This window comes from Struthio camelus, chromosome 3 (assembly GCF_040807025.1).
Source record: "Struthio camelus isolate bStrCam1 chromosome 3, bStrCam1.hap1, whole genome shotgun sequence".
In the NCBI taxonomy this organism is placed as follows: domain Eukaryota; kingdom Metazoa; phylum Chordata; class Aves; order Struthioniformes; family Struthionidae; genus Struthio; species Struthio camelus.
This window is the reverse complement of record NC_090944.1, coordinates 11,124,102-11,149,747: the sequence shown is the minus strand read 5'-3', so window position 1 is coordinate 11,149,747 and position 25,646 is coordinate 11,124,102. Positions and strand designations below refer to the sequence as shown.

General features: G+C 50.8%; 1 protein-coding gene and 1 long non-coding RNA gene across 18 annotated transcripts in view; one reads left to right on the top strand and one right to left on the bottom strand.

Moving 5' to 3' along the window:
* Positions 1–21,356, bottom strand: part of GATA4 (GATA binding protein 4) — a 34,918-nt gene extending 13,562 nt beyond the window's left edge. For 2 of the 16 annotated variants that reach the window (XM_068936902.1, XM_068936904.1), the window contains exons 1-4: positions 21,143–21,330; positions 20,844–20,938; positions 19,520–19,626; positions 18,325–18,792 (exon numbers count right to left, since the gene is read on the bottom strand). In XM_068936902.1, the coding sequence (XP_068793003.1) occupies positions 18,325–18,784 (460 nt within the window). In that variant the 5' untranslated portion in view covers positions 18,785–18,792; positions 19,520–19,626; positions 20,844–20,938; positions 21,143–21,330. Of the gene's footprint in view, positions 1–18,324; positions 19,405–19,519; positions 19,627–20,843; positions 20,939–21,142 lie in introns of those variants that run through there. The other 14 variants (XM_068936909.1, XM_068936916.1, XM_068936907.1 and 11 more) reach the window with 13 other exon arrangements.
* LOC104138992 (uncharacterized) lies at positions 19,310–23,947 on the top strand. Of its 2 annotated transcripts, XR_011139958.1 has the most exons (4): positions 19,310–19,410; positions 19,533–19,643; positions 20,532–20,930; positions 23,193–23,947. It is a non-coding gene; the product is annotated as an uncharacterized lncRNA (long non-coding RNA). The 2 variants fall into 2 exon arrangements; XR_011139959.1 differs by lacking the exon at positions 19,533–19,643 and having other exon boundaries at positions 19,329–19,410.
* The last annotated feature ends 1,699 nt before the right edge of the window (positions 23,948–25,646 follow it).

Sequence of the window (25,646 nt, the reverse complement as noted above, 5' to 3'; positions counted from 1 at the left end):
GAGACTTGCTCCCTTTGCCCTCCCCTTTCAGTTGTATTTGTTTCCACTATATTCTTCATTATTTTTTTTCCCAGCTGCCAAGGTATTTGGACTGGAAACTATCCCTTGATGGGCTTTCACCGATTTAACTTTCTACCAGAAGAATTAACCAAAACAACCTTTTTGCTTCCATAGCACTAACATTTGTGTGATTATTTCCTCTCAGATGAAGTCAAAGGTGATCCTTGTGCACATTAATAAATGGGAATCACTGGTGCTCAGGACTGGTGAGGAACAGACTTTGTTCCCAGGACACATTAAGGCTTCATGCAGCGGGTGGCTCTACCTAATCATAACTCTTACCAGTTGATACCGATTGGGTGCGTCACCTGTTTACACCACCCAATGCTGAGTCAGAAGATGACATTTGCAGAGCGTAATCTCATAAAAACACTAGCCATTCCTAGAGCCCTGTTAGAGCAAAGCAAGCTCCTTGACCTCGAGGGATCTCACCTGAAGGAAAAATATTCTCTCCTGCTTCAGGGTATGCTTGGTGATGGTAAATTCCTTTTAACAGGGATGCTCTCTAGAAGGACATGGCTTAGACGCTGCTTAGATAAATTGACTCAGAGAAGACAACTTAAGCTTAAAGCATGCCCTTTAGTGAATAAAAGGATCACTCATTTTGGTACTAATGGAGAAACGGAAGACAAGGGACTGTATTTATTTCTAAAAGAGGTGCTCTAATTTCAAAGCGTCGCTAAACTCAGCATTGAAGTCACCAAGTGACTTTCTGACCTAACCTTCTGGCCACACAGCTGAGACAATCCCAGATGCTCTTGAAAAGCTGGGGGTCTATAAGAGAACAAGAAAGTATCACCTTAACAGCTGCGGCTTGGCTTCACATCCCTGTCACATCTGCTCCGGCCTTATAGACTAACAGCACCCTACGTCCATCTTCTCCCCTGCCCCCCAGTTTGGCTTAAGCTGACCCACAGGACTGCAAGAGACGTAAATTCTACTTTTGCGTCTGCTGCAGATTTCTGCCAATCTTTCCCAAAGGACCTGACCTTTGACCACTTCAGTATTGAATAATCCTGCTTGGGAAAACTTGGCAGAAACAAACTGAACAACCAAAGCCTACAGGGCCAGGTTAGGAATTGGGTAAGGGTCACTTGAGCCATATGGAGCGTGTGAAGTCCAACAGGAGCACAGCCAGCGCTCAAGACCTAGGAAACCCAAACACTCAAAATAGGTGCTCACTTTTGAAGATCTGGGCCTTGGCCTGCCTCCTTCCCCCAGTGTTATAACTGAGGCTGAGGCTACCTGCCTGTGCCTGGGTGCTCATCAGAAGGTAGCAATATCTCCGAGGTCCACATCGAGCCAAGCTCATTCCCAATGTTCAGAGCCCACAGTAACCATGAGCCACCAGCCCGCTGAACTATAGCAGGCACGGAAGTCACTGAGTTTCGGGTGCACTGATGGTTTAATTTGCCCTTGTTATTAATAATAGGGATTAAAGCATGGCTGGAGACTGGAGACTGGACACTTCCCAGGAATAGCAACAAAGTGCTTTCTTGGCTTCTGTCTCAGGGCTGGAGCTCTAAATCCCAGCATTATGAGATCCCTTGACACTTATTCTTTCCCTTACCTTGCACTAGCAGCAGAGAAAGGAAACATTTATTCAGGCAGCAAATTGCCTGAACAGCTCCCTGAGGGACCCTGAACAATGGGAATGGAAGGAAAGGCTCCCCCAGTCGCACTCAGGGCAACAATTTCCGTTCCACGGCACAGGAGCCACTGCCTGATAATGGAGATTTATGGGTCCATCCAGTAACCTCCTTAATAGCCTTTCTGCTGGGAGGTGCATCAGGGGAAGATTTACTCCTTCTCCTAAAGCCAGGTATAGCCAGCACTAAGACAGACTTGAGGAAACAATAACATTTGCCAGTTAGGTTAAGCAGGAAACAGGCCCACAGTTGGAACAGCCTACTTCACCGCATGTGCTAAATGGTCTCATGCTCCTCTTTGAACACACAGCTCCCCTGAGAGACTTTGCTCGGCCCTTATCTTAGATAGTATCAGTCTTTTGATCAGTCCTTCTTTTTATGGGTTGAGTCCCTGGGTCTGACACTGACTAATGCTAATGGCTTTCAACTTAGTGCTTCACAAGACCATGCCCTTAAACCACTAAGTAGTATCTCACATGAGAACACATCATGAAGTCACGCTGAAGAGAAGATGATGGTGGAGAAGATGGTGTGGGTCCTGTCCCTGTTCTGGTCATCAGCTCACTGTGTAAAAAAAGGCCTCTTTCCCCTCACAGCTGCTCTTTATGTGGACTGCAAGGTCCCCAGGGCAGGAAATGTCACTTGTGCGTTGCACAGCAGTTTCCTAATCTTGGGTGAGGCCTTGAGCATGCTAATTTCAGAAATACTTTCCACAATGGGACATTCAGTCCCCAGGGAGCCAGGAACAACTCCCAAATGAGGCACTGGGATCTAGCAGAGAAAAAGCATTCTTGGATATGGCCCTTCATGGCTCTTAGTCATTGGGAGTGGTCCTTTACATCACTGGCCAGGTCCACAGAGATCAATTGGGAAGGATAATGCGAGGCTGAACAAGCAAATGGATCTGAGGGCCACCAGTGAGCCCACACCTACAGGCAGACTTCCAGCATTGCTACGGCATGACAGCATCTGTGGCCAAGGGCATGGCCAGCCTCAAGCCTGGCTACCTTTACCTTCCCAATCAGGAGGATCAGATACCATCTTGCAATCAGGTCAGCTGGGGATCAGAAGCAGGTTGCCCAGGGCTTGACTCTGACGGAAGACTTGGACTCCCCTCGCTGGGTCCTGCTCTTCCCACACTCTTCCCACACCTCTGCAAAGCACAACTTGCCAGCCTGACAGTACACCCTTTCCTAAGTCCAGACCTTCTGCATTTGTTTGGGCTTTCCTTTAATGACCTTAAATTTGTCGACCTTGAAGAGATCATCCTGAATGAGTGAGCCTGAGGATTTGGGACCCAAAAACATGATAACAACAGAAGCACTTCTGATAGAGCGATTGAGTTCTTCATTTTAGAGCCAGCAGCCAATTTATACGTTTCCGTTCTCAAACCACCCTCTAGAAGGGGACAAAGAGCCCTTCCTGCCCTGATCTGGGTCAGATGCAGTTGTTGATGTACGAGAAACAACAAGGTTGCCTCCCTTCTTCTGCCCTCCAGCCCCCTCCTGCCTCCACCCCCTCTCTCTATTTGCTGAACAGAAAGAAACTTCCATTAATACAGCACTGGAGTTTTGTTTACAGCTGGAGGGATATTTAATATCAACATTTCCCCCTGCAGAAGTGTCTTCTCAACCTAGTGAAGGAACTCAGCAAAGGAGAAGCTGTCCTTCAAACACAGTCAGGCACTTACAGGCTCTAAACAGAGCTTGAGAGTAGTTCTCCCTCTGGAGAAGCAGTTTCCTAAAACAATTTGTTATGATAAGAGGTGAGAGCCATGTTCCTGTGTATACATGAATCCCAAATGGACTCTCAGGGGTACTCGCAGCTGAAGCAAAGGACATTGGCTTCTCCAACATGTGGGCACCCCAAGGGCTGAGAAGGTCCCAAGACACCATCACCTCCTGCTGCAAGAGAGAGCCAAGACAGAAGGGCAGGGGAAAATGAGATTTACCATTCCCAGCTGCTCAAGGCGGTTTGTCTGGGCCTCCCAAATCCCAAAATTATCTCCAAAATCCCAAAGCAATAAAGTGACAATTGTAAACCCTTCTTACTGTTCAGGCCTTTAGTGGTCCCTTTTGTAAGCGTTTTGCTGCAGCTACCAGAGCTGAAAGTCACATCTTTTATTTCTTTTAAAAGAATTGATATTCTCCCATGAATTGCATGACTCCAGGAGCAGAAGCTTTAAGGGGAAAACCCCACCAAATATTAAAAGGTATCTGGTCAGATCATAACAGTTTTAAGTACTGGTTGTTCCAATACTGTGGCAGAGCAGGGCTAAACTGGAAAACAAAACAGACGGCAACGAAAAACACGGAGAAGCACAAAAGTAGAAAAGGTAGGGAATGATTGTATATAAAAAAGACTAAATGTATTGCTTTGGAAAGATCTACAGCCAAGAGAAAGTTGTCTGTGAGTCTTTCCTTTCTTGATGGAGACATCATCAACTTGAAGTGCATACTTGGATCAGAAAGCCCATGCCCCCGATTTCACCCATCAGCTACTGGAGCTGAAGACGTTTCTGTAAAGACAGGTTCTGCCCCTTGGCTTTGTTTCCTTTTCTTTCCCTTTTTTCTGCCCATTTTCCCCTCTGACAGAACTTGGGGAAATTCATATAGGACCCTATTATTTTAGAGGCTAATGGGACCTCGGGACATGGTTGACAAGAGGAGAGCAGGACAATGCCCATTTGAATAGTCACTGAATTGGGTGCTGGTGGGAATGCCGTTCCCCACTCTCCTGTGATCAGATGAACAGAAGACATCACCTGTATGATTTTGATCTTCAGGAAAGGGGGATAAATTCCCCACTGTTAACCAAATGCATCATTATGATAGCTTCACAGAAATGGCTTGATAATGTCCTAGAGTATTTTGGGTTTCCTCTGACACATCGGATGACATCTACAGTGCGAAAAATGGTTGTTACTCAGTTGGCTTCTCAGGTCAAACAACTTTCCCACTTCAAATGTTTAGGAAACATTTCACCCATAATCTGGCTGAGCCGCAGGCCACTTTTCAAAAGGCAAAGAAATCTGTTTTCTCCTTGCCTCGTGAAAGGCCCAGGCGAAACTGTCCCTGAGGAACCCTCTGCAAGCCAAATGTTTCACATCAAGGCAGAGGGAACATTGTGTCCCTGCCCTGCAAAGCTCTCTGCTCTGCCTGCAACAAGCCAAGGCCTATGGCGCACACCACTGCCAACAGCCAACCATACTCTTTGCCTTCATGGGTGTGTTTTCCCTCATTTGAAGGACAGCGGAGGCAAAAGCAGCCAAGGGACCAGCTGAGATCATGGAAACAGGTGTGCAAGAGGGATGTGTCAGGAAGGTTGGTCAAATCTTGGCCCTGAATTTGAGTGCAGTCTTGATTCTGCTACAGGCTTTCCTTGAGCAGGTTATTTCATCTTCTTATGACACCATTCTTTCCCCACAAGAAGGAGAAAAAGGCTCTTCTGTGCCTCACTGAAGGGAGGCAATAGGAAAACTTTCAAAGGCCTTTTATATGTGTAGTGACAAGGAGTGGATGGAAGCAGAGTGCATGGAAATGGGCTTGATTCCTCTAAAGCAAATTCAGACAAACTGCATCAAAGTACAAAGGTACTACCCAAGCACCTTCCAGACAGGCTGTGCTCAGAGCGAGGTGTGATGGGAGAACCTAAGCCCACACAGCCACTGCAAGGGAAGGTGGATAACATCTGACCCAGTGCTCTGGGGACACCTTAACGCATGGTCTTGGGAAGTGGCAGAAGACAGTACCGGGGCACTGGCCAACCTGGTCGTTTGGAAATGCATAGACAGCTCTCCAGAGGTCCAAAACTACCAGGCCCGAAACCATCGAGCCCATGGTTGTGCCAGAGCTGAGTAGAGAGATTGTCTACTCACACACTGAAGTACAGTGGCCCACATCCACAAGCTACACAGTCTGCTATACAGGAAGCAGGCATACAAGCACCCTTGAGGATGTAGGGGAGGGTGTAGGGTCCTGTATCTCCACATGGGTTGGGAGTCTGACAAGCACTCCTCATGCTACTTTAGAGACATGCCATCCTTTTCTCATGCCCCACAAGAAGACCAGTCACACATAAGAAGTTACTCACATACATACACTTGCAAGTCGGGAGCTGTTGTGATGACAAGCTGACTAGAGACACAGCAAGAGTTTTACACCACAGTCACCCCAGTCCCCGAATCTGACACAACCCCAAGCTACAGTCAGAAGAGGAGGATCCATTCCTTCTCCCTACCTGTCCTTAGCCGCTTATTCCCGCGACATCAGTGTCTGTGGCACTAGCAGTCATGAGATCATGTGGTATAGCAGATCAGGGAATGGATCCTGCTGAAAGCTTACCCAAAAAAACACAACAAAACTTGCTTTTGGTTGGAGCACTTGCTGGCCACCCCTTTGGTGGCAACACATTCTAGAGCAACTTCTGTCTGCAGAGTTGTACTTAAGTGAACTCCAAGGTCTGCTTTCTTTTTTCTGGGATGCAGGCTTGATCCCACCCACCAAGATGACCTCCTCGTTCTTACTCATACTTTCAATTCTTTCAGTCATAAATATCCGAGGCTCTTCTGATAAACAGGAGATTCCTCTACTTACTGACTGTCCAAATTTTTTTTAACAAATCGCAGATTATCGTGGAGACCCCAGAGCATGTCCAGGAAGCGGCCATCCACAATTAGGGGTCTGTTTGGCAGCAGGGACCTGGAACTGGTCTTTCTCTCCTTTGACAAAGGAAAAACAGCAACAGCATTTTCCTCCCTGAAGTGTATCCCATCTCCAAATGGAGGTCCCATAGAAGAGGTTCTCCTTTGATGACTGCAGGAGAAGGGGCTACAGGGAGAAATGTGGAGAGTCAGAGGCAAGAAAAAATTGGGATTTCTGATGCTGTGATCCCACCTGGGCTGTTTCTGAGTTGAGGAGAGGCACACAAGCAGCCATGTCGGAGGTAGCCACAGGGAACTGCAAGCAGATATGCTCTGGAGGCATGCCAACCCACTGCTCTGCAGCTTAGCCATGGGAACTGGCCATATGGCTACCAGTTAATTGGTGAACTGGGGCCTGTTCTCTGACACTAAGCGCAGCAAGCAGATTCTGGCCACAGTCAGACACTCCCAGCCTCCAAACTGCAGTGATCACATCCAAGCTGCTTCGTAGGACCTGCACCAGGAAATGCTTGGGTCAGGTTGGGCTGGTCTGGGTCCAAACTGTGCAGGGAGCTATGCTAACGACTGCCTGGGAGCTGGCAACATTTCACCGTCAAGCATGATACAGCCTTCATGAGCTCTTGGCCCTCTCAGACTACTGCCACACAGTTGATGGGCTGTAACTCCTCAAGCCACAGTAACCCAATGGTTTGTGTCCATATACCCAGATCCTACCACAGCAATTGTCTGTCTGCCTAGATACCTCTCCCTGGCATGTGTCCCTCTGCACCTACCCGAGGTTTCATACTCCTGCCCACCATTGGGGGCAATTCAGAGAGAAAGGTGGGAGCTGAGCCAATGTGTCTTGTGTGCCCAGTCTGGCCTGAAGCCATCAAAGCAGAATAAGGAGGGCACATACCTTCTCTTGGCACACATGCTCTGTGTAGGATGCAGAAGCCACTGCTGAATACAGTTGTGGTATCCTACCCATGCACAGAGTTGATCTGAGAGATGAGTGATCAGGGGACCATCAAATACCCAAATGGACCAATGCCAGTGCCAGCTCTGGGCTCAGGCAACTGGTGCTGCTTGGGATCATTGCAAAGACTTCAGGGAGAAGCTAGCAAGGTATATGCAGACAACACAGCCAAATTCTTCTTGGTGCCAGGAGATGATACAACAAGGGACAACAGCACAAACTGCAGGCTGGGAATTAGGAAAAGCTTTTACATTAAGAGGTGGCGCAGCACTGGACTGGGTGCCCAGAGAGGTGGAGGAATCTCCATCCCTGGGACTTTCCAAGCCTCAGCTAGACAAAGCCACAACTGACCTCACCTAGTGTTGGCAATAGCCCCGTTTCAAGCAGGAGGCTGGACTAAAGATCTGGAGGTGTCCCTTCTAACCACCATTTCCACAATTCTACAACTCCAGAAATTCAGGAGGGTTGAGGAGGTTGGACTCAGACTGATGCAGATCAGAGGGAAAGATCCAAGCCAAATGGGTAAAATCTTGCTTGTAGAAATACGATTTTTTGTATTATTATTATCTTGTTCATATGTATGTATGTGTGTATACTTTATATATATACTTGAACATGTATGTACCTAGATAGGCATATATTGCGTCCTTAAGAAGGAATGGTATTTTAGCAAGCTAGGAGCCTTCTCAAACTGATTCTCTTTGCTTCTATTGGAATTATTCTGTGGCTATACAGAACATAGTTGTATAGAACTATATATATGTAAATGCATAAATATATATTTATACACACATACATAAATAACAGATATACCTATATAGCACATATAAATATGTATGATGTATAGGAATATGTAGGTTATATTTAGCTCCACATGCCTAAAAGCCATCTCTGAACTTGAGGGCGCTAAATAATATTTACAATTATGTTCATAATCAAGCCCCTGCCCCGGTTTTCATTAGTTCTCAAATTTAGATATAAACTCTGAGTCCATTTCTGAGTTGCTGTGCTGGCAAACACCATTCAGAGACTCCAGAGAGAGGAGTTACACCAAAGTAAGTTAGGCTAGATTCTGGCTTGTGTACAGGAAGACAGCCAGAGACAAACAGAAAGGTGTTTACTACAGTTCATCATGTTACACAGGACAGTTGGTTTGTCTAACCCCTGCCCGTTCTTTTTCCCTGTTTTATTAGTTATTCTGAACGATAAGTCAACTCGGCCCTCGAGAGGGGCGGGCGGATAGAGCGATTCTCCCAGCCACTGATAAAGTATCTGAAAAGGTCAGTTCAGATCTCGACAAGCACAGAAACTGCAGCCCAGGCCAATAAAGCGGCAGGTACCAAACTTATCAGGGCAACCTATAACTTGCAGTTTTTCTAACTCAATTGATTGGACTTTTTATCTAAAATAACAGACATTATAAGATAGGCGAAAGTCGAGATAAGGAACAAAATTGAGTAGTCTTGAATCAGATCAGCTTGGGGACAGGTTCAAACTCCCACACCTGCCCTGGAGGAATCAATGAAAGTTTCTTGGCATTGTCCACTCATTTTGAAACGCTGCTAAAGTTGAGTGAACTTTGAGACTGCGGCGTTTATTCTGTGATTATAATTAACCTGCTCACCCGTTGTTATTGATTTCGCATGAAGGGAGGTGACAGAGTCTGACTGGATGTTGGTTTAGAAATATAAATGGCTGGGGAGGGGAGGCAAAGAGGCATGCAGCTAACCGTGCTCTTTCCTGGCTGGGAGCAAAAGAAAAGGGGACACGACTGGGGTTATTCCACCCAGGGGAGCTGCTCTGGCTTCTGCTTATGGTTCCATTTGTGCTGGGAACAGGGAAAACCTTCAGGGCCTGATCTTCACAACCACAGAGTCAGGGTAAATCCCAAGACCAAAGATCAACCTCATTGCTCTTGAGACATAAGGACTGAGAATAGAAAGCCTGTGAGAAAATCCTTGGTCCTGCTCAGGATCCAGGGCAGCAGGGCATCCCCCCAGCCCAAAGGAGCGTGAGGAGGAGACGCTCCCCGAGGCAGCTGCCTTCCTTATGCTCCGCTTCACCAAGGCATGTCCCAACTCAGCGTCCTTCCCAGCAGCGTGTCCCCTGGGCAGCCAACCCTCAGGACCAGCACTCCCTGCCTGAAATAATCTCAGACATCTGGGGCCAAACATATCATTCAGAGGAGTCCTGATGTCTGGGGCTCACCTCCTAGCTGTTTTTTACAGCTCCAACACTGCAAGCCCTGCATGATGGCTCCCTAGCTTTCAGACCCAAGGCCTTGGCTTTGAAACTCATAGAATTTAAAATAATAAATGGTGGATCATTTTTATGTCTGTTTTAGAGTTTGAGCATTTAGGAATCAGGGTTTCCCAGCTTTGCTCTTGTCCAGAAGAGCTGTTTTCCTCCCCCTCCAGCAAAAGCAGAGGTGCATATATAGTAACATAACTCCAGAAACTGGAGCTTGAAGGAAACCCAAGGCACACCAAAGCACAAGGGCCAGCAGCTGCTGGAGGTGGACAGCTAAGGGACAGACAGGGAGGGCTCCAATGCTGTCTGGAGATGTATGCAGAGCCAGAAGAGACCGCAAGCCCCAAAGGCCCGTCTCTGTTGGCCCAAAAGGCCAGGGCACCGGCCCAGCTGCAGCTCCGACCAGGGACTGTTCCTGAAGGGCAGCAGGGGCAAGGCCACCAGCTCCTGGAGCTGCATGGATGCCACACTGTCCTATCTGCCTTCAAGGCCACAGGACAGTCCAGGGCCTGTTTTATTTCCTATTATAGACATAGCAGGCAAGCATCATGCACAAGCTGTGAAAAAGAAAGAACTGGCAAAATACTGCTCGGTGGGAGTGCTGTTGTCTCCTTTTCCCAGCCCGCTCCTGCCCGCTGTCTGCCCACTGTCTCTTCTATTCTACTCAGATTTTAACCTTTTAGAAGCATCTGACAGTTCAGTATTTGCACGGCAACAAGCACACGGCCCCATATGCCAGCACACCATAAACACGGCATTATGGCTATAAACATCAACTGGGCCGTGCCGAAAGCTCTGCTGAGCCTTGGGAGGGGAAAGCGAGAACAAGAGCAGGCAGCAGCATCCCGCTGCAGGACCTCTCCCGAAATGCTCCCTGGCAGACACCAACCTAATTCCTGGGGATTAGGAGGAAACATTTCCATGCAGCTATTTCGTTATCCAGGATTCAGAAGTGTCTAGTACCAGTCCCTGGTGGAGACAGGAGACCAGCCCCGTCGGATGTCTGATCTGGCTGCCTTTTCCCCACCTCCACTGCCAGTGGAAAGCTGTTGCTTTTCCTTTTACTTTCCATGAATTATTTTTCCCTCCTCCACGAACAAACGGAGTTTCCGACTCCTTCCCAAAACTGGTGCTAGGTATTCGAGCCCAGCTGGCTATGATAAGGGGATCATCAGCTTTACGGGTCACTAACAATTAAAAAAAAAACAAATCCCTTTATGCTGTGACTGATAAATCCGGTGGCCACCTTCCAAAAAAAGAAAAAAAAAAAGGATCCACTGGCTTTTGGGGGCTTTCTTGTGCAATGGGATATTTACCTACCAGAGGCAAGCTGTAGATCTCCAAATAGTTTGCAAGGGGCTGCGTTTCTACTCTACGTGTCTTCCCTATGCAAGCTTCTTGTATGGGCCCGATCCTGCAACGGCTCCATTTTCCATCCAAAACGCAATTTTTCATGTGTATCCACTAAAGGTTATTTCAGTAGGAGAGAGATATGAGAAGGACACAACCTTGGTCCCTCAGACAGAAGGTGAATCCTACAGGAGCTTTAGGTGCACAGACTGGCCAAAGTGAATTAACCAAAAATGTCTCTGTGCAGGCAAATAACTGGAAAAAAAAAAATCACTGGGCACCTTTGGAAAAAAAATATATTTTTACTGCTATTTGACACTATCTGAACTTGGCTTTAGAATCCAGGCCTTGTTAAAACCAGAAAGCTGAAACATTTCAAAGCTGATGACGGGGTCAGATCTACGTCCAACTTTGAAAATCTCTGCCCAGATCTTCTTTCCTAGTGTAGCCGGCTGGCTCTACCGAGGGTCCAGCTGCCTGTGTTTTCTGGATGAGAAAATCCAGCTCCATCTTATCATATTTAAAGAAAAATCATAACCAAGTGCACTGAGTGTTTTAAAAAAGTGAAATAACAAGGGAAATATTGTGAATTCGACTGTGCTGCAAGGACCTCTAATGCACACTCGATTTTCCAAAGAACACTACGCGTAGCCCCGATTTTCCAAGCAACAACTGACCTCCCGAAATACTGTCCCGCTGCAAAGAAAAGCCAAGTCTTACTATCAGGGCAATTACAGCAATTGCTAATAGCAGAAATTCAGGAGTTTCAAAAGAGATTTTTAATAACAATTATACCGATCACTGTGAAAGCAATGATGATGGAATTTTTTTCAACTGCTGTGACGCACATACAAGCACCCAACTATAAAGACCTCACTGCTCTGGAATGGCAGATAATTGTTTTTAATTTGTCATTACAGATGTATTTACAGCTAGGACCAGCCACCGTGACCGGTCATCTGGGAAAGACTCGTTAACGTTAGAGCAATTTTAGTATTTTGCCATCTGGATGATTAATATATAGTTGTAAGGTAACTTTGTCTCAAAAGGTTTTTTCATCCCCAAAGTAAGAAGACCTCCACTCAACCTTATGACAAAATTTGCTTTCATAATTTGTTTTATTTTTGGATTTAAGAACAAGCTCTCCCAAATTTTCCTCCTTATTTAAGTATTTCACGATTACACACAAAGGCATATTTACACCTTCCTGCTAGACAGTCAGAAGGCAACGTGAATTAAAGATCCATCTACAAGATGAATATTTTGGAGGAGATGGTGAATCTGGCATATCCAAACAGCAAATCTCCCTTTCTTCAGTTCTACAGGCAAAATGAAACATCTCCCCCCAAAAATAAGTCGTGCCAGTAACAGTTCCGCCTTGTCATTATAACTGAGGGATTTTGTCAGCGCGGTTGAGTTGGTTGGGGATCACGCGTCGCTGCAATCCTGGCCGACGCGACCGTCCCAGCAGAAATCGGCATTTCTGCATCTGCCCTCCGAACGTGGGCAAAACTGGCCGATTTAAGCCCATGATCTGGGCTCCGGACACATGTCATCAGCCGGTTTCATAGGTACCAGTGACCCCAAAAAGGAAGGCAGACACTTCCTGTGAATTTTTTATAAAAGGGTCGCAAAAGCCGTGTTCCACACAAAACCTTCGGTCGCTTTCACCTTCCTCTCCCCAGTGCCCAAAGGGACTGTTTCAAAGCGGGGAGAGGGTCCTGACTGCCGCATTTCTCCATCCTCTTTTTAATAAGGAAATTATAGGGAGGGAAGGATGTAGCAGACTGGTAGGCAAAGCAGGAAATTTGGGGACAAAACCTACAACAGCCCAAGAAAAAAACGATCATTTTCACCCCTTCCTCCTACATGGGCAAAGCTCCGGTAGGGAACTCTGCCGGTTTCGAGGAGCAAAAATTTCAGTCCAGAGCCCTGTATCGCTGAGAAGCAAGGTCTCTGCAGGTTTCGGGACGGCACATTAGCAGATTGCACTGCCTGCACTGGAGTTTTCAAGGATTTTTTTAAATTGGATTTTCCTTAATATTGCATGTTTTTTTCCCTTAGTTTGAGCAGCTGCTGCACACATCTCCCCTGCGGCACCAGGCTGCCAACACCAGGCACAAAAGCTTGCTAGTCTTACTTCACCTCTGCTATATTTTCACCTGATTTGGGGTTTTATTTGATTTTTTTTTAATACATCCTTCTTAAAGTATCCTTAATTTTACAGCCATCGAGAGTCAGATAATTTGCCTGTTCAAAATAGCCCACTGCCTTCGGGATAACTGGCTTGAGAAGCACCTCTCTGTCTGCTGAGCCAAGATTTCTCCATCATCAGAAGAGCACAGAGACAGCAGGATCGGGTCCAATTTCCTTTGGTAAACACCGCCTGATAAACACTCATCTGTTTCCAAGGATTTAGCCCCTTTTCCCCAAACTGATGGGAATAAATATAGAGAGAGCAAAATACAAGCTGCCCTCTTAAATTAAAAAAAAATGTCGTTATTGTTATAGGAATAAAGGCACGCACATGCATATATGTACGGAGAAGAAAAATAAATAATCCTTGCTTAATAAGGTCTTAGATTCACTACCACTATCCATTGCTTTAAATATTACTGTTTTACCAAAAAAAAAAAAAGCATTTGTAATATGCTATATACCACCCCATAGCCGTTTTACGTAATATCTCACACTTGTGGTGAGTAGTAGGGGATAAAGTGCAGTCGCCAGTGAAGGTATTGTTATTAGTAAAGGCAACATAGTGCTCTTGATCATATTTTTATTATTACTGTTGCTTAATTTACAATTTAAAACGCACGCTTTGGGTTTTTCTGGGGCAAAAAGCAGCTGCGTGTTTGAGCTAGGTTTTGCATCCCCATGCCCTGATTCTATGCGTTTTGTCCCCCAAAACGCACCGGGGCTAGGATCAGGCCCCTCAAATCCAGCTGCTTCGCCCTCGGGAGCCGTCCAGAGGGATGGGAGCTGACGGGGGAGAGGGGCAGGATGAGACTAACTGGTGACAATTAAATTAGGTGGAAAGCAGAAGGCAGTTTTAAACCCGCAGAGGAACAAAGCCCTGGGCCAACCTCCCCGCTGGCGGACGCGAAGTGAGAAATGCAGCCACTTCTAAACTGGGGCTTGATGGGTGTCTGGAAGGGCCTGTGGAAAGCTGTGACGGACCAGACCCAGTGACTTCAGTCCTTGGCCCCTGTGACAGGAGTCAGTCATGCAACATTTGATTCTAATTTTGGAAAACGAGGGCCATGAACTATACGTTTTGCCTTAACGGCTCTTTCTGCAAACAGGAAACGAGGCAGGAGCGGAGCATCCTGGGACTGCTTTCCTTACTCCATACCCTGCGCGTTTCACCCTTTACGCACACGTGCGAAATAGAGATCTATCCTCTGGCCTCATCGCACGGATAGCAGAGATAGCAGAGGTGCTCTGGTCTATCCAGAGACGTATTTCAGGACGTTTGCCCCAGGGCATGTGCTCCCGGAGCGGCTGCGCTCCGGGGAGCAGATACCTTGCCCTTAGGTGTGCGGGGAATGATATGGGGCTGGTTGGTAGGGCAGAGGATTGTAACAAATGCCGATGAGTCACCGGGAATGCCAGCCTGGGGATGCTACAGGGCAAATCTCTTAGCATCCCTATGGGAAACCTTCAGATCTGGTTCAAAATCTCCCCCCCCCCCCGCCCCCGCCGCCCCTTTCTCCCCCACCAGCAGTAGAGAAGACATTTTCCTACCGAGCCCCATATCTGCTCAGGGCTTTGATCTTTCCAGATGCTGCTGCTGCGTCCAAATCATGGCTGTTCGGGGACCCTGGCGTCGACTTAGCCTCGCAGGGAAAAACCAAACAGAAATGCCCACAAACCTGGGTGTTGATTGACTCCCGACCAGACTGACAAAATTGCTCCCCCCGCTCCCAGCGCGATCCCGCAGCAGCAGCAAACGCTCTGCTTTCCCGAGGTTTGCACCAGCAGGCAAGCGAGAAGTAAAAACCCGGCGAGTCAGGATGAAAAAGCAGGATCCGGCCCTCCATCCTCAACGTAAAACAGCCTTTCCAGGAGGCAGCAAGCGGCACCGGGCCAAAAGCACCGGGTGCCCCTTGCCGGCAGGATGGGGCTGGGGCAGATTCCCCCTCCTGAGCCAATGTGGATTCCCTCAATCCACACTCCCTCCTGCCTGGCGAAGGGGGAAGGGGCACGTCCCGTCTGCGCTGATTTTGGGACGCGTTTCAAGAGGCGCTCGCGGAGGAGACGGCTTTTGGCGCGGGCAGGGAAGGCTCCTGGAAGGAGACTTTACAGCGGGTTCTTTTCATGCATCATTAAGTCGGGAATTCATTATAACCCTGTCTAAGCGAATGCCTAGAGCAAGTTCATGGCCTCAGCCACTGGGTCTGATCCTGCCCTTCAGGGTATGAAATCATTCACCAAATGTACCTTGAAAAGCCCAAATGAGGCATTTTGAACTCGCACCAAGGAAAGCTTTTCAAATAGGCCCATGTGATTTATGCTTCCACCTTCCCCAGCATTTTATACCACAGAGCTAAATTTGGCAATTTTTAACCCGGGCCAAAATTCCCATCATTTGGCTTGATAAGCAAGATCTTTATAATTTTTTTTTCAGTCTCATTTTCTAATCATCTTTGAGTACAGATTGTCTCAGCTTCTTTCCCCATGGCGTAGCTTTTCAGCGGAGAATGAACACCGTCCACAACTGCACAGACTACGTATCTTTGTATATCCAGCTACACCTGCATAGACTTGATCTTAATTATTAAAAAATAATATTTTGGATATTGCATCGGTCCTCATGACGCCCCAGAATTAGCTCTTTACAAAGAGTTTGTCCAGGAAGCAAAAGCACTAGAGGACCTTGATTTACTATAGCCTTGCAGGAGAGGCTGTGTTTCTGCAGATTCCTCATCGTGGAGGGAATAAAAATATCTTCGATCCCAAAGAAAGTCCACGGAAGGAGTCGGGGCTCTGCTCGGCCGTGGAGCCGGACCTGGCTGTGCTACTAAGGTGGTCCTGAGCCTCTCCCCACCGGGGTTTGCACCCTTGCTCATCAAAGGATCCCCTCTCTGGGCTCAGAAGCGGCACCCTCAGGGCGCTTCATCCGAGCACCTCGATGCCCCAAGCGTCCCCCCCGGTTAGAAAAGAGACCCCCTGGAAACAAGCCCGGCTCCATCACAACACCCGTGGCCAAGTCTCACCGACAAAACTCGGGGGGGCAGAAAGGGGAACGGGGCAGGTTTGGGCCCTAAACTACCCAGCGGGGGAGCTGCCTTTTAAAAAAATGCCCATTAGTATTTTAACACTGAATTCAGAATTGCTCCAGCTTTCAGCCGCTTTCTGTTTGAGCAATGTTTTTTGTTTTACTATGAGCACTTTTTATTTAAAACCCAAGTGCTGTTTCCACGTTCAGGGTCTGTTCAAGCAGACCCACCGAAACAAAACCCCCGCTTATGCTGCGCTTCCCTCGGCGCTGCGAGACGGGACGCAACACCTTGAATCCAGCAACGGAATCGGGACTTCGCTTTAGAAAAGGTCCCGGCTCCGTCCTCCCTGCTGACAGCAAAAAAAGCAGCCGCTAACATTTACTGAATTGGCTCAATGCGTACAAACTACCTGCTGCTATAAAAGAGCCCAGACAAAAAAGGTCTTTGGCACCAAAGTCACAATCTGATTGAGAGACCTGCAGCACAAACCACTGCTTAACGCAGGGCTTGAGACACCAAAATCACTACGTAAAATAGCCGAGGCCTTAAAAGCTGCCATGTATTTCTGTCGATGTAGTTCTTCCCTTGCGATATTTCATTTTCAAGCATTTTTATTATTAAGAGCCCATGTGAGACTCTGGGAAAAGGTCTATATTTTTTTCCCAAGGAAGAGATTATGCGGTAGTCAAATACGAAAACGCAATTGTCCTTCTCAATAATATTCAATAATTCCTGGTTTTCCTACACGTTCTGCTTTTGCAACGCTTCTCAAAAACATCGCCTGGTTGTCCTGAGCTTATTCCGTAAAGGTGCTCTGTGCCCCATTTTAAGCAAACCTTAATGCCCGTAGAAAAGCAAAAGGCACGGCGAGGGCCAGACTTTCACCAACGTTCACCTTTCATTTCTGTAGCTTCTTTAAATAACGATAAAGAAAATCTGTGCAGGCAAGAAGGAGAAATTACACTCCAAAATGCAGGTTAAAAAGTGGCATCTTAAAAGATACTTGCAGAGAAATCTGAGTCATTGTCTTCTCTATTTTTTAACTCCGACTCTGAAGCAAGCGCAAACGCTTCCATAGAAAGAGCGCGCGGAACAAAAAATGATTTAGGAAAGCGCAAACTGAAGGTGGCCCCCACATTTCTCTCCCTGACAATGCCACTGTTCTCCCCGCTTCTCCCTTTCTCCGTGGTACAAAATATAGAGGCAACACTTTTGGGTCAATTTCTGGGTGTAGAACCAGAAGCGCTTAATTAAATCAGCGCGTCGGCTCCGAGATCTCGATCGGCCTGAGAGAGTTTAGGGTTGGGATTTGCGGCAGGGAGAAATTCAAGGCCGGCTCGCTCAAACGTGCTCAACCACCTGTGAGTCGCCCCCCCCCCCCCCCCGAAAGGCAAAGCCGGGCCAAGCTGTCTTATGCAAGACGCTGCGATAAATGCGGATCCGTTTCTTTTTCCCCTTCTCTCCGGTCTCTTCCCCTCGGTGCCACTTTGCCCTTCACTTTCCCTTGTTCCTAGCCGGTCTCGCCTAACCGAACTTTCCAAATAAATAAATAAATAAATAAAATAAAGAAAAAGGACGTAACACAAAACAACTCAAAGGCAGATGTGGGGTGTCCGGGCCAGACTTCGCTTCTGCCCTCAATCCCTAACGGAGCCCTTTTTACACCCCAAGCAGCTCTGGGAAGGGGCTACCTCTGGAGCATCGTAATTCCTATATACCGCAGTCACCCCCTTCGTGGTCCCTAAATGCCCACAGAGTTATTTCCGTGCCCGGCTCCCACCACCTGGAGCAGGCCCTTACACAGGCGTTGGGCGTGCAGTTTCCCAGGCCTACCCTCTTTTTAATTGCAGCCTTTTTGTTCGAAACGGCCGCTCTTCGGCCAAGGTGTTGCAGAGAAAGGGAAGAGCGTGCGTGCACGGGAGGGGGGCACCGACAGCACTGTGGGCACCCCAGTATTTCGCAGCCGAGCGTATTGCGGCCAGGAAGGTGGCTCAGGCGGAGACGGTCCCCCTCTCACCGAATCCGCGCTGGCCAAAAGCACAGCTCTCCGTCCTGCCCTTTGCGCCTCGGGTCCTACCCGTGCAAGGGTGCGGGTGCAAAATTAGCGGGGGCCGTTGGGGTGAAACCCTCCGTCGGCAATCCCGGCCCTGCCTGGAGGCTCGCACTCACCGATGTTGGCGTGCCTGGCGGCTCCGGGCGTCCCTCTGTTCTGCAGGTTGTGTAGCATGGGGCTGTCGAAGGGCGAGGAAGTCCAGGTGGTGGCCATTTCGGGGCTCATGTAAGCCGGGTAAGGGCTGGAGTAGGAGCTGCTGAAGCCCCGGCCGTACTGCTCCCTCCCGTTAGCAGAAAGGCTCAAGGAGCTGCTGTAAGCCGCCGCGGCCTCCCGGGAAGAGGTGGCAGGGATGGGGGTGCTGGTGGAGAAGGAGAACCGAGGTGACACAGGCGGGTGAGAAGATCCGGGGTTGTAAGCGGCGCTTTCGGCTCCGGGTTGAGTCCAGATGGAGTGGCTGGAGACGGGGCTGCCTTGCTGGGAAGAGCCACTGCTCTGGAGGTAAGGCAGGCTGGGGAGCATCGAGGTGACCCTCGTGGTGGGCACATAGACGGGGGACGCTGCGGCCGCACTGTGCATGAAGCCACCTGCCCCCTCGTAGGCCGGGGGGCCGGGGTTAGCCGCCATGGCTAAACTCTGGTACATCTCGCAACGGGCCCCCCCAAACCCCAGCCGGGCTCGCCGGCACAATCCAGAGCGCTGGCCAGAGGGTGGGAAACCCGGCCTCCACTTTCCCGTGCCGGAGATGCGGCGAGCGGTGGCCGAGCGGTCTCGCGTGGGTACTGCCTTCCAGCCAACACCGACAAACCACCAGCGCTTGCGGTTTTCCTCCACCTCCCCCCGCCGCCCCGCCGCCCACCTTCCCCACCTTCACCAGGTCCGGCCGGCCTCTCGGTGCCCCCAAAGCAAGAAGAAGTTCGTGGTCCCTTCGGAAGAAAGTTTTTAGCTCCCGCCTTGAATTAACTTCTCCCACCGGGCTCCATCCATCGGCTCCCCCATTTCCCCCCCCCCCCTCAAGTGGGGCTGGGCTGCTTAAAAACCTCGGCGAGTCTCCTCCCCTCCTCCTAGCCGTCCCCCCCCCCCTTTCCTCCCCTCCCCGTCCAACAACACCTCCCGGGCAGGCAGAGGGGACGGGAGATGCTGCCGGGGATGCAGGAGGCGGCCGCGGGGCTGGGAGCCCACCTCGGGGCGGAGGAGATAAGGAGGTTAGAGCAGGGCTGGTGGGGCGGGGAGGGGGGGAGAGGGTGGGTGGGGGGAGCCCGGGAAGGTGAGAGACCGGCGAGGCTCTGCTCGCCTCGGGCCCTGGAGCAAAACCTTTGTCCCGCAGGTACGACCGGTCCTTTAAGTTGCTAATGGAGCCGAGGCCGGCTTTTGATGTGGGCTGCCATCAGGGCTGATCGGAGGCGACCCGGAGTCTGAAGCTGCGGAGGAAAGCGAGGTGGGGGGGGGGGATTAAATTAGGCATACAATAGGGAGGAGGAGGAGGAAGGCCGCGGGGTGGAGGTGGGGGGGGGTGTCGACCGGGCTAGCTTAGCACCTGGGCTGGCCCGGCCCCGCACACGCCCCCCACGCGTGTCCGCACCCCTGCCGGGTGCCCTTTCACACGCGTGTCCCCTCCGTTCCCCCCACTAAGCTGTTCCCACGTGGTGTCACGGACACGCGTGGGTTGGAAGGGGGACGAGGCACTAACCACGAGCCCCCCCCGGCCCCAACGCCGTCGCCCCTGCCCCGCTCGAGAGGGGACGAGCGTGTCAGGAGTGGGCCCGTGCCGAGGGAAAGCGGTGCCCACCCAGCCCCGCGGAAACGTTCCCTCAACTACTTTCCCTGGGTGTTTTTAGTAGCCCCAGTGTCATGGCGCAAGTAATAAACTTAGAAACGCTGAGTTTGCAAGGAAGGGGCTCAGCGTGGGCCCGGCAGGGGCTCAGGGCCAGGGCAGCGTTTCCTAGAGCTGCCAGACGGAGCGGGCATGTTGGGTGTCTGAGGTTGTTTTCCTTGTGCCGGCTGGTTTCTGATTTGGGCTCCCTTGGCGGTGCCCGATGCAGACCTTGGCTCGGGGTGGAGGGATTGGTTTTAAGGCGTTTTGCAGGCCGCAGGATGCGGGCAGGGGCCTGGCGTTGCCTTCATGCGGCGGGTGAAGGTGAGACCCCGGAAAACGCTTGTTGAGGGAGCTGGGAGGGAAATACCCTTCACAAAGAGCGCCAAGTGCCCAGGGAGGAATTAGACGATCTGAGCCTCTGCTTTGGGCGCAGATCCTTGGGTCTCACGCTCGGGTGGGCCTGGACAGGGGGAATTACGGCCAGAGAAATAACTCTTGGAACTGATTTAGATTTGACTAGCAGATTCCCCAGGCTGAACCCCCTCCACCGGGCTGAATTTAGCAGCAGAAGAGATAACCAGGAGATAAGGACTGATACCCGGGAGGACAGCGGGAGACCGGCAGGCGGCTGAGGGAAGGGGGAGAAGCCGGAGGCAGAGTCCCGTGGCGCTTTGGGAACGGGTAAGGATGGAAGCGAGCCGGGAAGAAAGGGCGTTTAGGGGAGCTCTGCTGCCTACGAAGCCCAGGGGACGGAGGAGCAGCGGGCGCGTGTGTGCGTGCCGTGCGCGCGTGTGTAGGTGTCTCTGCGTGCGGGTTGCCAACCTAGGATGGATCATTTCCACGGGACTCTCCAAAGAGGAGCAGAATGCACGGGCAGAAAGAGAGACGGAGTGAATTTTCCTCCTGTTGGTGAGCACCTTAAACATAATAATAATAATAGTAATAGTAATAATAATAATAATAATAATAGTAATAATAGTACTAATTTGTCTATAAAGCAAAATCGAGGCAGTTTTCAAGCCCGGGGAAACAATAGGAGGAAGCTTTCGGGGAGGCCCGTAGGAAGGGGCTCGGCGGCGAGCAGGAGAAGAGCGTGCAGGCGACAGAGAAGCGCTACCCACCTTCGGTGCTGGGGGGCAAGGGGCGGCAGGGGCCAAGGCCGTGGGGCAGCGCAGCCCCTGCTCCATGGGGAAGGCAGAGGGCTGCTGGGTCTGAGCCCCCTGGCTCCCTCCTCCTCCATGGGGTGTGGGGGGGGAAGCACAGGGAGCAATGGGGCTGGTCAATGGGGCTCTGCCTGCCCCCCCCCCCCAACTCCCCAGTGCAGCCAGATTCCCCAGTCCCACTCGCTGACTGGTTTGCCCACGTCACGTGGAAGTGGGCGGCGATGGGAGGAAAAGGCGGTGCGGGGTGGGGGTGGGGGGGGGGGAGCTGGTATCTGTTGCACCATCAGCCAGGCGCCAGGTTTCATTGCCGTGCGAAATAAATAAATAAATAAATGAAATAATAAAATTAAACCACCACCCCGAGCATGCACACGCGGCCGGCCCCGCACCGCAGGCAAAGTCCAGCTGGGCAGCCCTGCTCTGCACGTCCTCGCACACCTGAAGGGACACCCGTGCCTGTTGGGGGGAGGCCAGCTTGCAAAAAAAAAAAACCATAGCATTTTCAGCAGGGGGGCACCCAGCCTTTTGGAGGCAGCCCCCTTCCCTAGGGAGACTGGGGGCACAGGGCGATTTCTCTAAGCTCCTGCACAAAATCAGAGTGGCCAGGTCCCAGCCACCCCCCCCTCTTTCTCCATCCACCCTTTCTAGGGGTGCTGCCTCTCCCCCCCCCCCCCCGCAAAGGCACCCGTGCTGGGCACCCATGCTTTGCCCCCCAACCCAGCGGTGCAGAAGACCATCAGGTCTGAAGGTTAATGGAGTAACATGGGGACAGCCCCTGCCCAGGCCTTCGCAGGGACCCGCACCCCACTGCTATGGGGGGGGGGTCTCTGCCAGCCCCTTGGTGGGGTCTGCCCCCAAGGATGCATCCCAGGTGGGGCTGCCATGCCTCCTCCCCAGGGCGGCTCTGCCCCCCACAACGCCCTTTTTCCCCCATCCCGGGGAGCACATCTCACCCTGGGGTGGCCACGACCTCTCCTTCTCTGAGGGTCTGCGAAGCCAGGGGGGGTTCCCACAACCGGAGCCAGTCCTGCACCCGCCCCCCGGCCCCGGAATAATGCTGGTTAATAACGTTAATAACGTTAATAACGTTAACCTCCCCTTCTCCATGGGTTTTGGCACATCCAGGCGTTTGCCCGCTCGGGGCTGATGGGCACCTCTGGGCTCCTCCCGGGTGCTCCGCAGTGCCCAGAGATTTGGCGGTCCGACCTAACTGGGGGGGGCGGGGGGGAGGCAGGAGTGTTGGCAGCGGCCGCTTTGTGGCTCCGAAAGAAAAAAAATCTTCGGGGGAATTAGAAATCTCGGGCTGAAGGGTTTTTTCGCTCCATCTAAAATAACCGACGGACTTTAGGGAGCGGGGGGGGGGGGGGGAGGGGGGAAAGGGATTGATCGAAACGGGGCTGGAAGGCGAAGCGAGCGCTCGGCGCTGCACCGGCACCGTGGGAACCGCTCCCCGCAGGACACGGGCTTGCCCCGTCCTCGTCCCCCGAGCCGCCCGCAGCCTTTTCCCCTTTTTATCCAGTATTTCTGGAGCACATGGGAATGGGCAGGGAGTTTACAGACGGGAAACACCAGCGAGGGGGATCCTGCCCGCCGGGGATGCTTGCCGGCACTCGTAGACGCTAAAAACGCGGCTAGAAATACATCCGGACAAATACACAAATGTAGTCATCTATATAGTCGTGGGCGCGGATATAAATATTGTACGGATCTATAAATACGGGCGCATAAATATAGCACAGGTATAAATATAAGCAACGGCAACACTATGTGCGTTATAGCTATTTATATTTTAAGCACACGGTATATATAATTTGAATAGATCAACGTGGCAAGTAAGTATGTGGTTATACAAATACAAATATTGTATATAGATGGAACATGATGCATGTTAGACACTCAGGCACATGCACTAGGTATATACATATATGCATATATGTGCGCCCCTATATAAATGCACAGTGTAATTTATATCACTGTTTGTGTGTTATAAATATGCCTATTAATACAGGGCTATCGACATACAGAGAAGGAAGAGAGAATTCAATATATCGTTATCTTTGTTCAAGCAGCTGTGTATCCAGAAGTGCCGCATTTCCAAGGGACAAAACATATTTCTCTCTATCCGTTTCAAAATCTCTGGCCGTTCTTTTCTCTACCAAAGAAGTATGACCGGATTTTCTGAAGCTCCTTGAAATTCTACAGAAAACCAGCGCTTTTTTTTTTTAAAAAAAAAAAAAGTAAAAAAATTAATTAATTCCATTTCAAAATGCCCAAGCAGCCTGTGTCTTCGTTGCCAGGAGCAGACAACATTTCAAGGACCTGCCTGCCTTCGCTTTATCGCACAGCCTTTTCCAGGAATCCCCGATGTGTCAGCTGCACGGCCGGGAGGATTTCAGGAATAATCGCGAAATTCCTGTGACAGGTTTTGCGCGTGTGTGGCTGGATCTAGCCACTTTCGGCAGAGAAATATTAGTCCCGGATGCAAAGCACCGCCGTGGAGCCAGGAGATGAACCCCTCGGTGGTGCGAATCGCGCAAATTAACAGACAGGAGGGAACTGATGCATCTGGGACAGCTTTTCTCCTTATTTCCTAAACGTGCAAAAAAGCAGAGAATGGGATATAGGAGAGTTCAGCGGGGCGACAACAGAAAAAAAATCACTGCTCTCCGCTCGGAGAATCCCTTTCCTGTGATTACAAAATGTACTTTCCTGAAAACCAAGCCGGCTAACGAAATTAAGTTAAATATAACATTGCAAAACAAATCTTGTCCTTTCCACTCTCCTTCCCAGTCCCCCCTGCGCCCCGAGGAAGGAAATAAATCGACACGATGCCGTTTTTTTCTTGCATCGAAATTAATTGTTCAATAGATTTAGAGTTAGAGCTGTAAATGTAGATTGATGCATCCGTGAGTGACAGTGAATAACGAAAAAAAAAAACTTTAGCAATTGGGGGTGGAGAGAAGGAGAGAGAAAGAAGTGTATTTACATGTTTCTCCGCGGGACCGCGCTGAGAATTGGATTTAAAAAAAAAATCATGAAAAAAATAACCGGTCCAAAAAAAAAAAAAAGAAAAGCGGCAGGAAAGTATCACTTTAGCAGAGCAAAAGGGATGAGTACAGCTGCTGTGCTGCCAAGCGTGCACGGGTGTTTTGGTACGACTTCATGAGGCGCGTTGCCTGCAGCCCGGGAAGGGGTGCGGGTGCGCGCCCCGAGCGCGGCTCGCCGGCGCGGACGGCCGCTCCCGCGGAGCCCCGTGCGGAGCAGAGGCGCCTCCGTCCCCTGCGGCGTGTGGGGACCGGGCTGCGCCGGGCCGATGCCCTTGCCCGATCCCGCAACGCGGCGGCGTTCAGGCAGGCAGCCTATATCTATAGGGGGTCGGGATTACGGGGATATCACCCGCGAGGTTTGCAAGGGGATGCCTTGCATCCGATCTAGCGAGGGGATCCCAAATGCAATCCAGGGTAGGCTTGAAAGCCCGAAAGCTGCTCAGAATTTTTTACTTTTTTTTTTTTTTTTTTCCTCTCTAACGAATAGAATCGCTTGGTTTCACCCCAGCCTTTGCAAGACCCCTCCGGGCCGGGCCGGGAGGGCGGCCGTGGCGGGGGCGAGGCGCCCGGCCAGCCCGGGAGATGTCTCGGGGAGGCACCGCTCCCCGCCGGCTCCGGAGCACGGCCCGGCGCGGGCGGCTGCGCCGAGCCAACCCACCTCCCGGCCCCTTCCCTTGGCCTTTTTGGGGGATTTGCGGATGGAAAGGGAGGGGTGCAGCCCCCTCCCCCCCCCACAAGCCCCACGGAGCATAGCCCGTGTGTGCTTCCCAAACCCCCGCGGAGGACTCCCAGGGCAGACCCCTACCCTCCCACGCCGGGGGACTTTGGGACCCGGGAGAGGCAAAGACAGCCTGGTCTCCCCCCCACCCCCCCCACCCCGCCCCAGCCTTGCAGTCCTCGCTCCGGCAGCCCCTTGCACCCAGGGACCCGCTTGCACCCCTGCCCACACACACATGCCAGGACAGCCCAGCCCAAGTAAAGCCCATATGTTACTGCAGGTACCCTACAGTTGGAGGGAAGGGCGGAATCGGGGGGGGGGGGGTAAAACCCAAAATATCCCCCCGCCCCAGCAACCAAGGGGTGGGCAGGATGGTGTCAGAGCTGCATGGGGCCCTGGCTTGGCGGGAAGAGTTACCCCCGCACGCACACTTATCGCAGTCTCTCGTCACACCTTCAGAGACACTTTCCTAAACAAACGTCACATCTGTTTACACGCCGACAGCGCTCTTAAAATGTTCCCCCTCTCCCCTGTCCCCCCCCCCCCCGCCTCCTCCAGCCAGGTACAACCGCTTTGGAGAGGGGTGCCCAAAGCGCATCATGATTTAGCGATGATTCAGGGGCATATTTTAACCCTTTTTCGCCTCCCTCCCCCGCAATGTTATGTTATTGCCTTTTCCCCGAGGGCAATAAATACA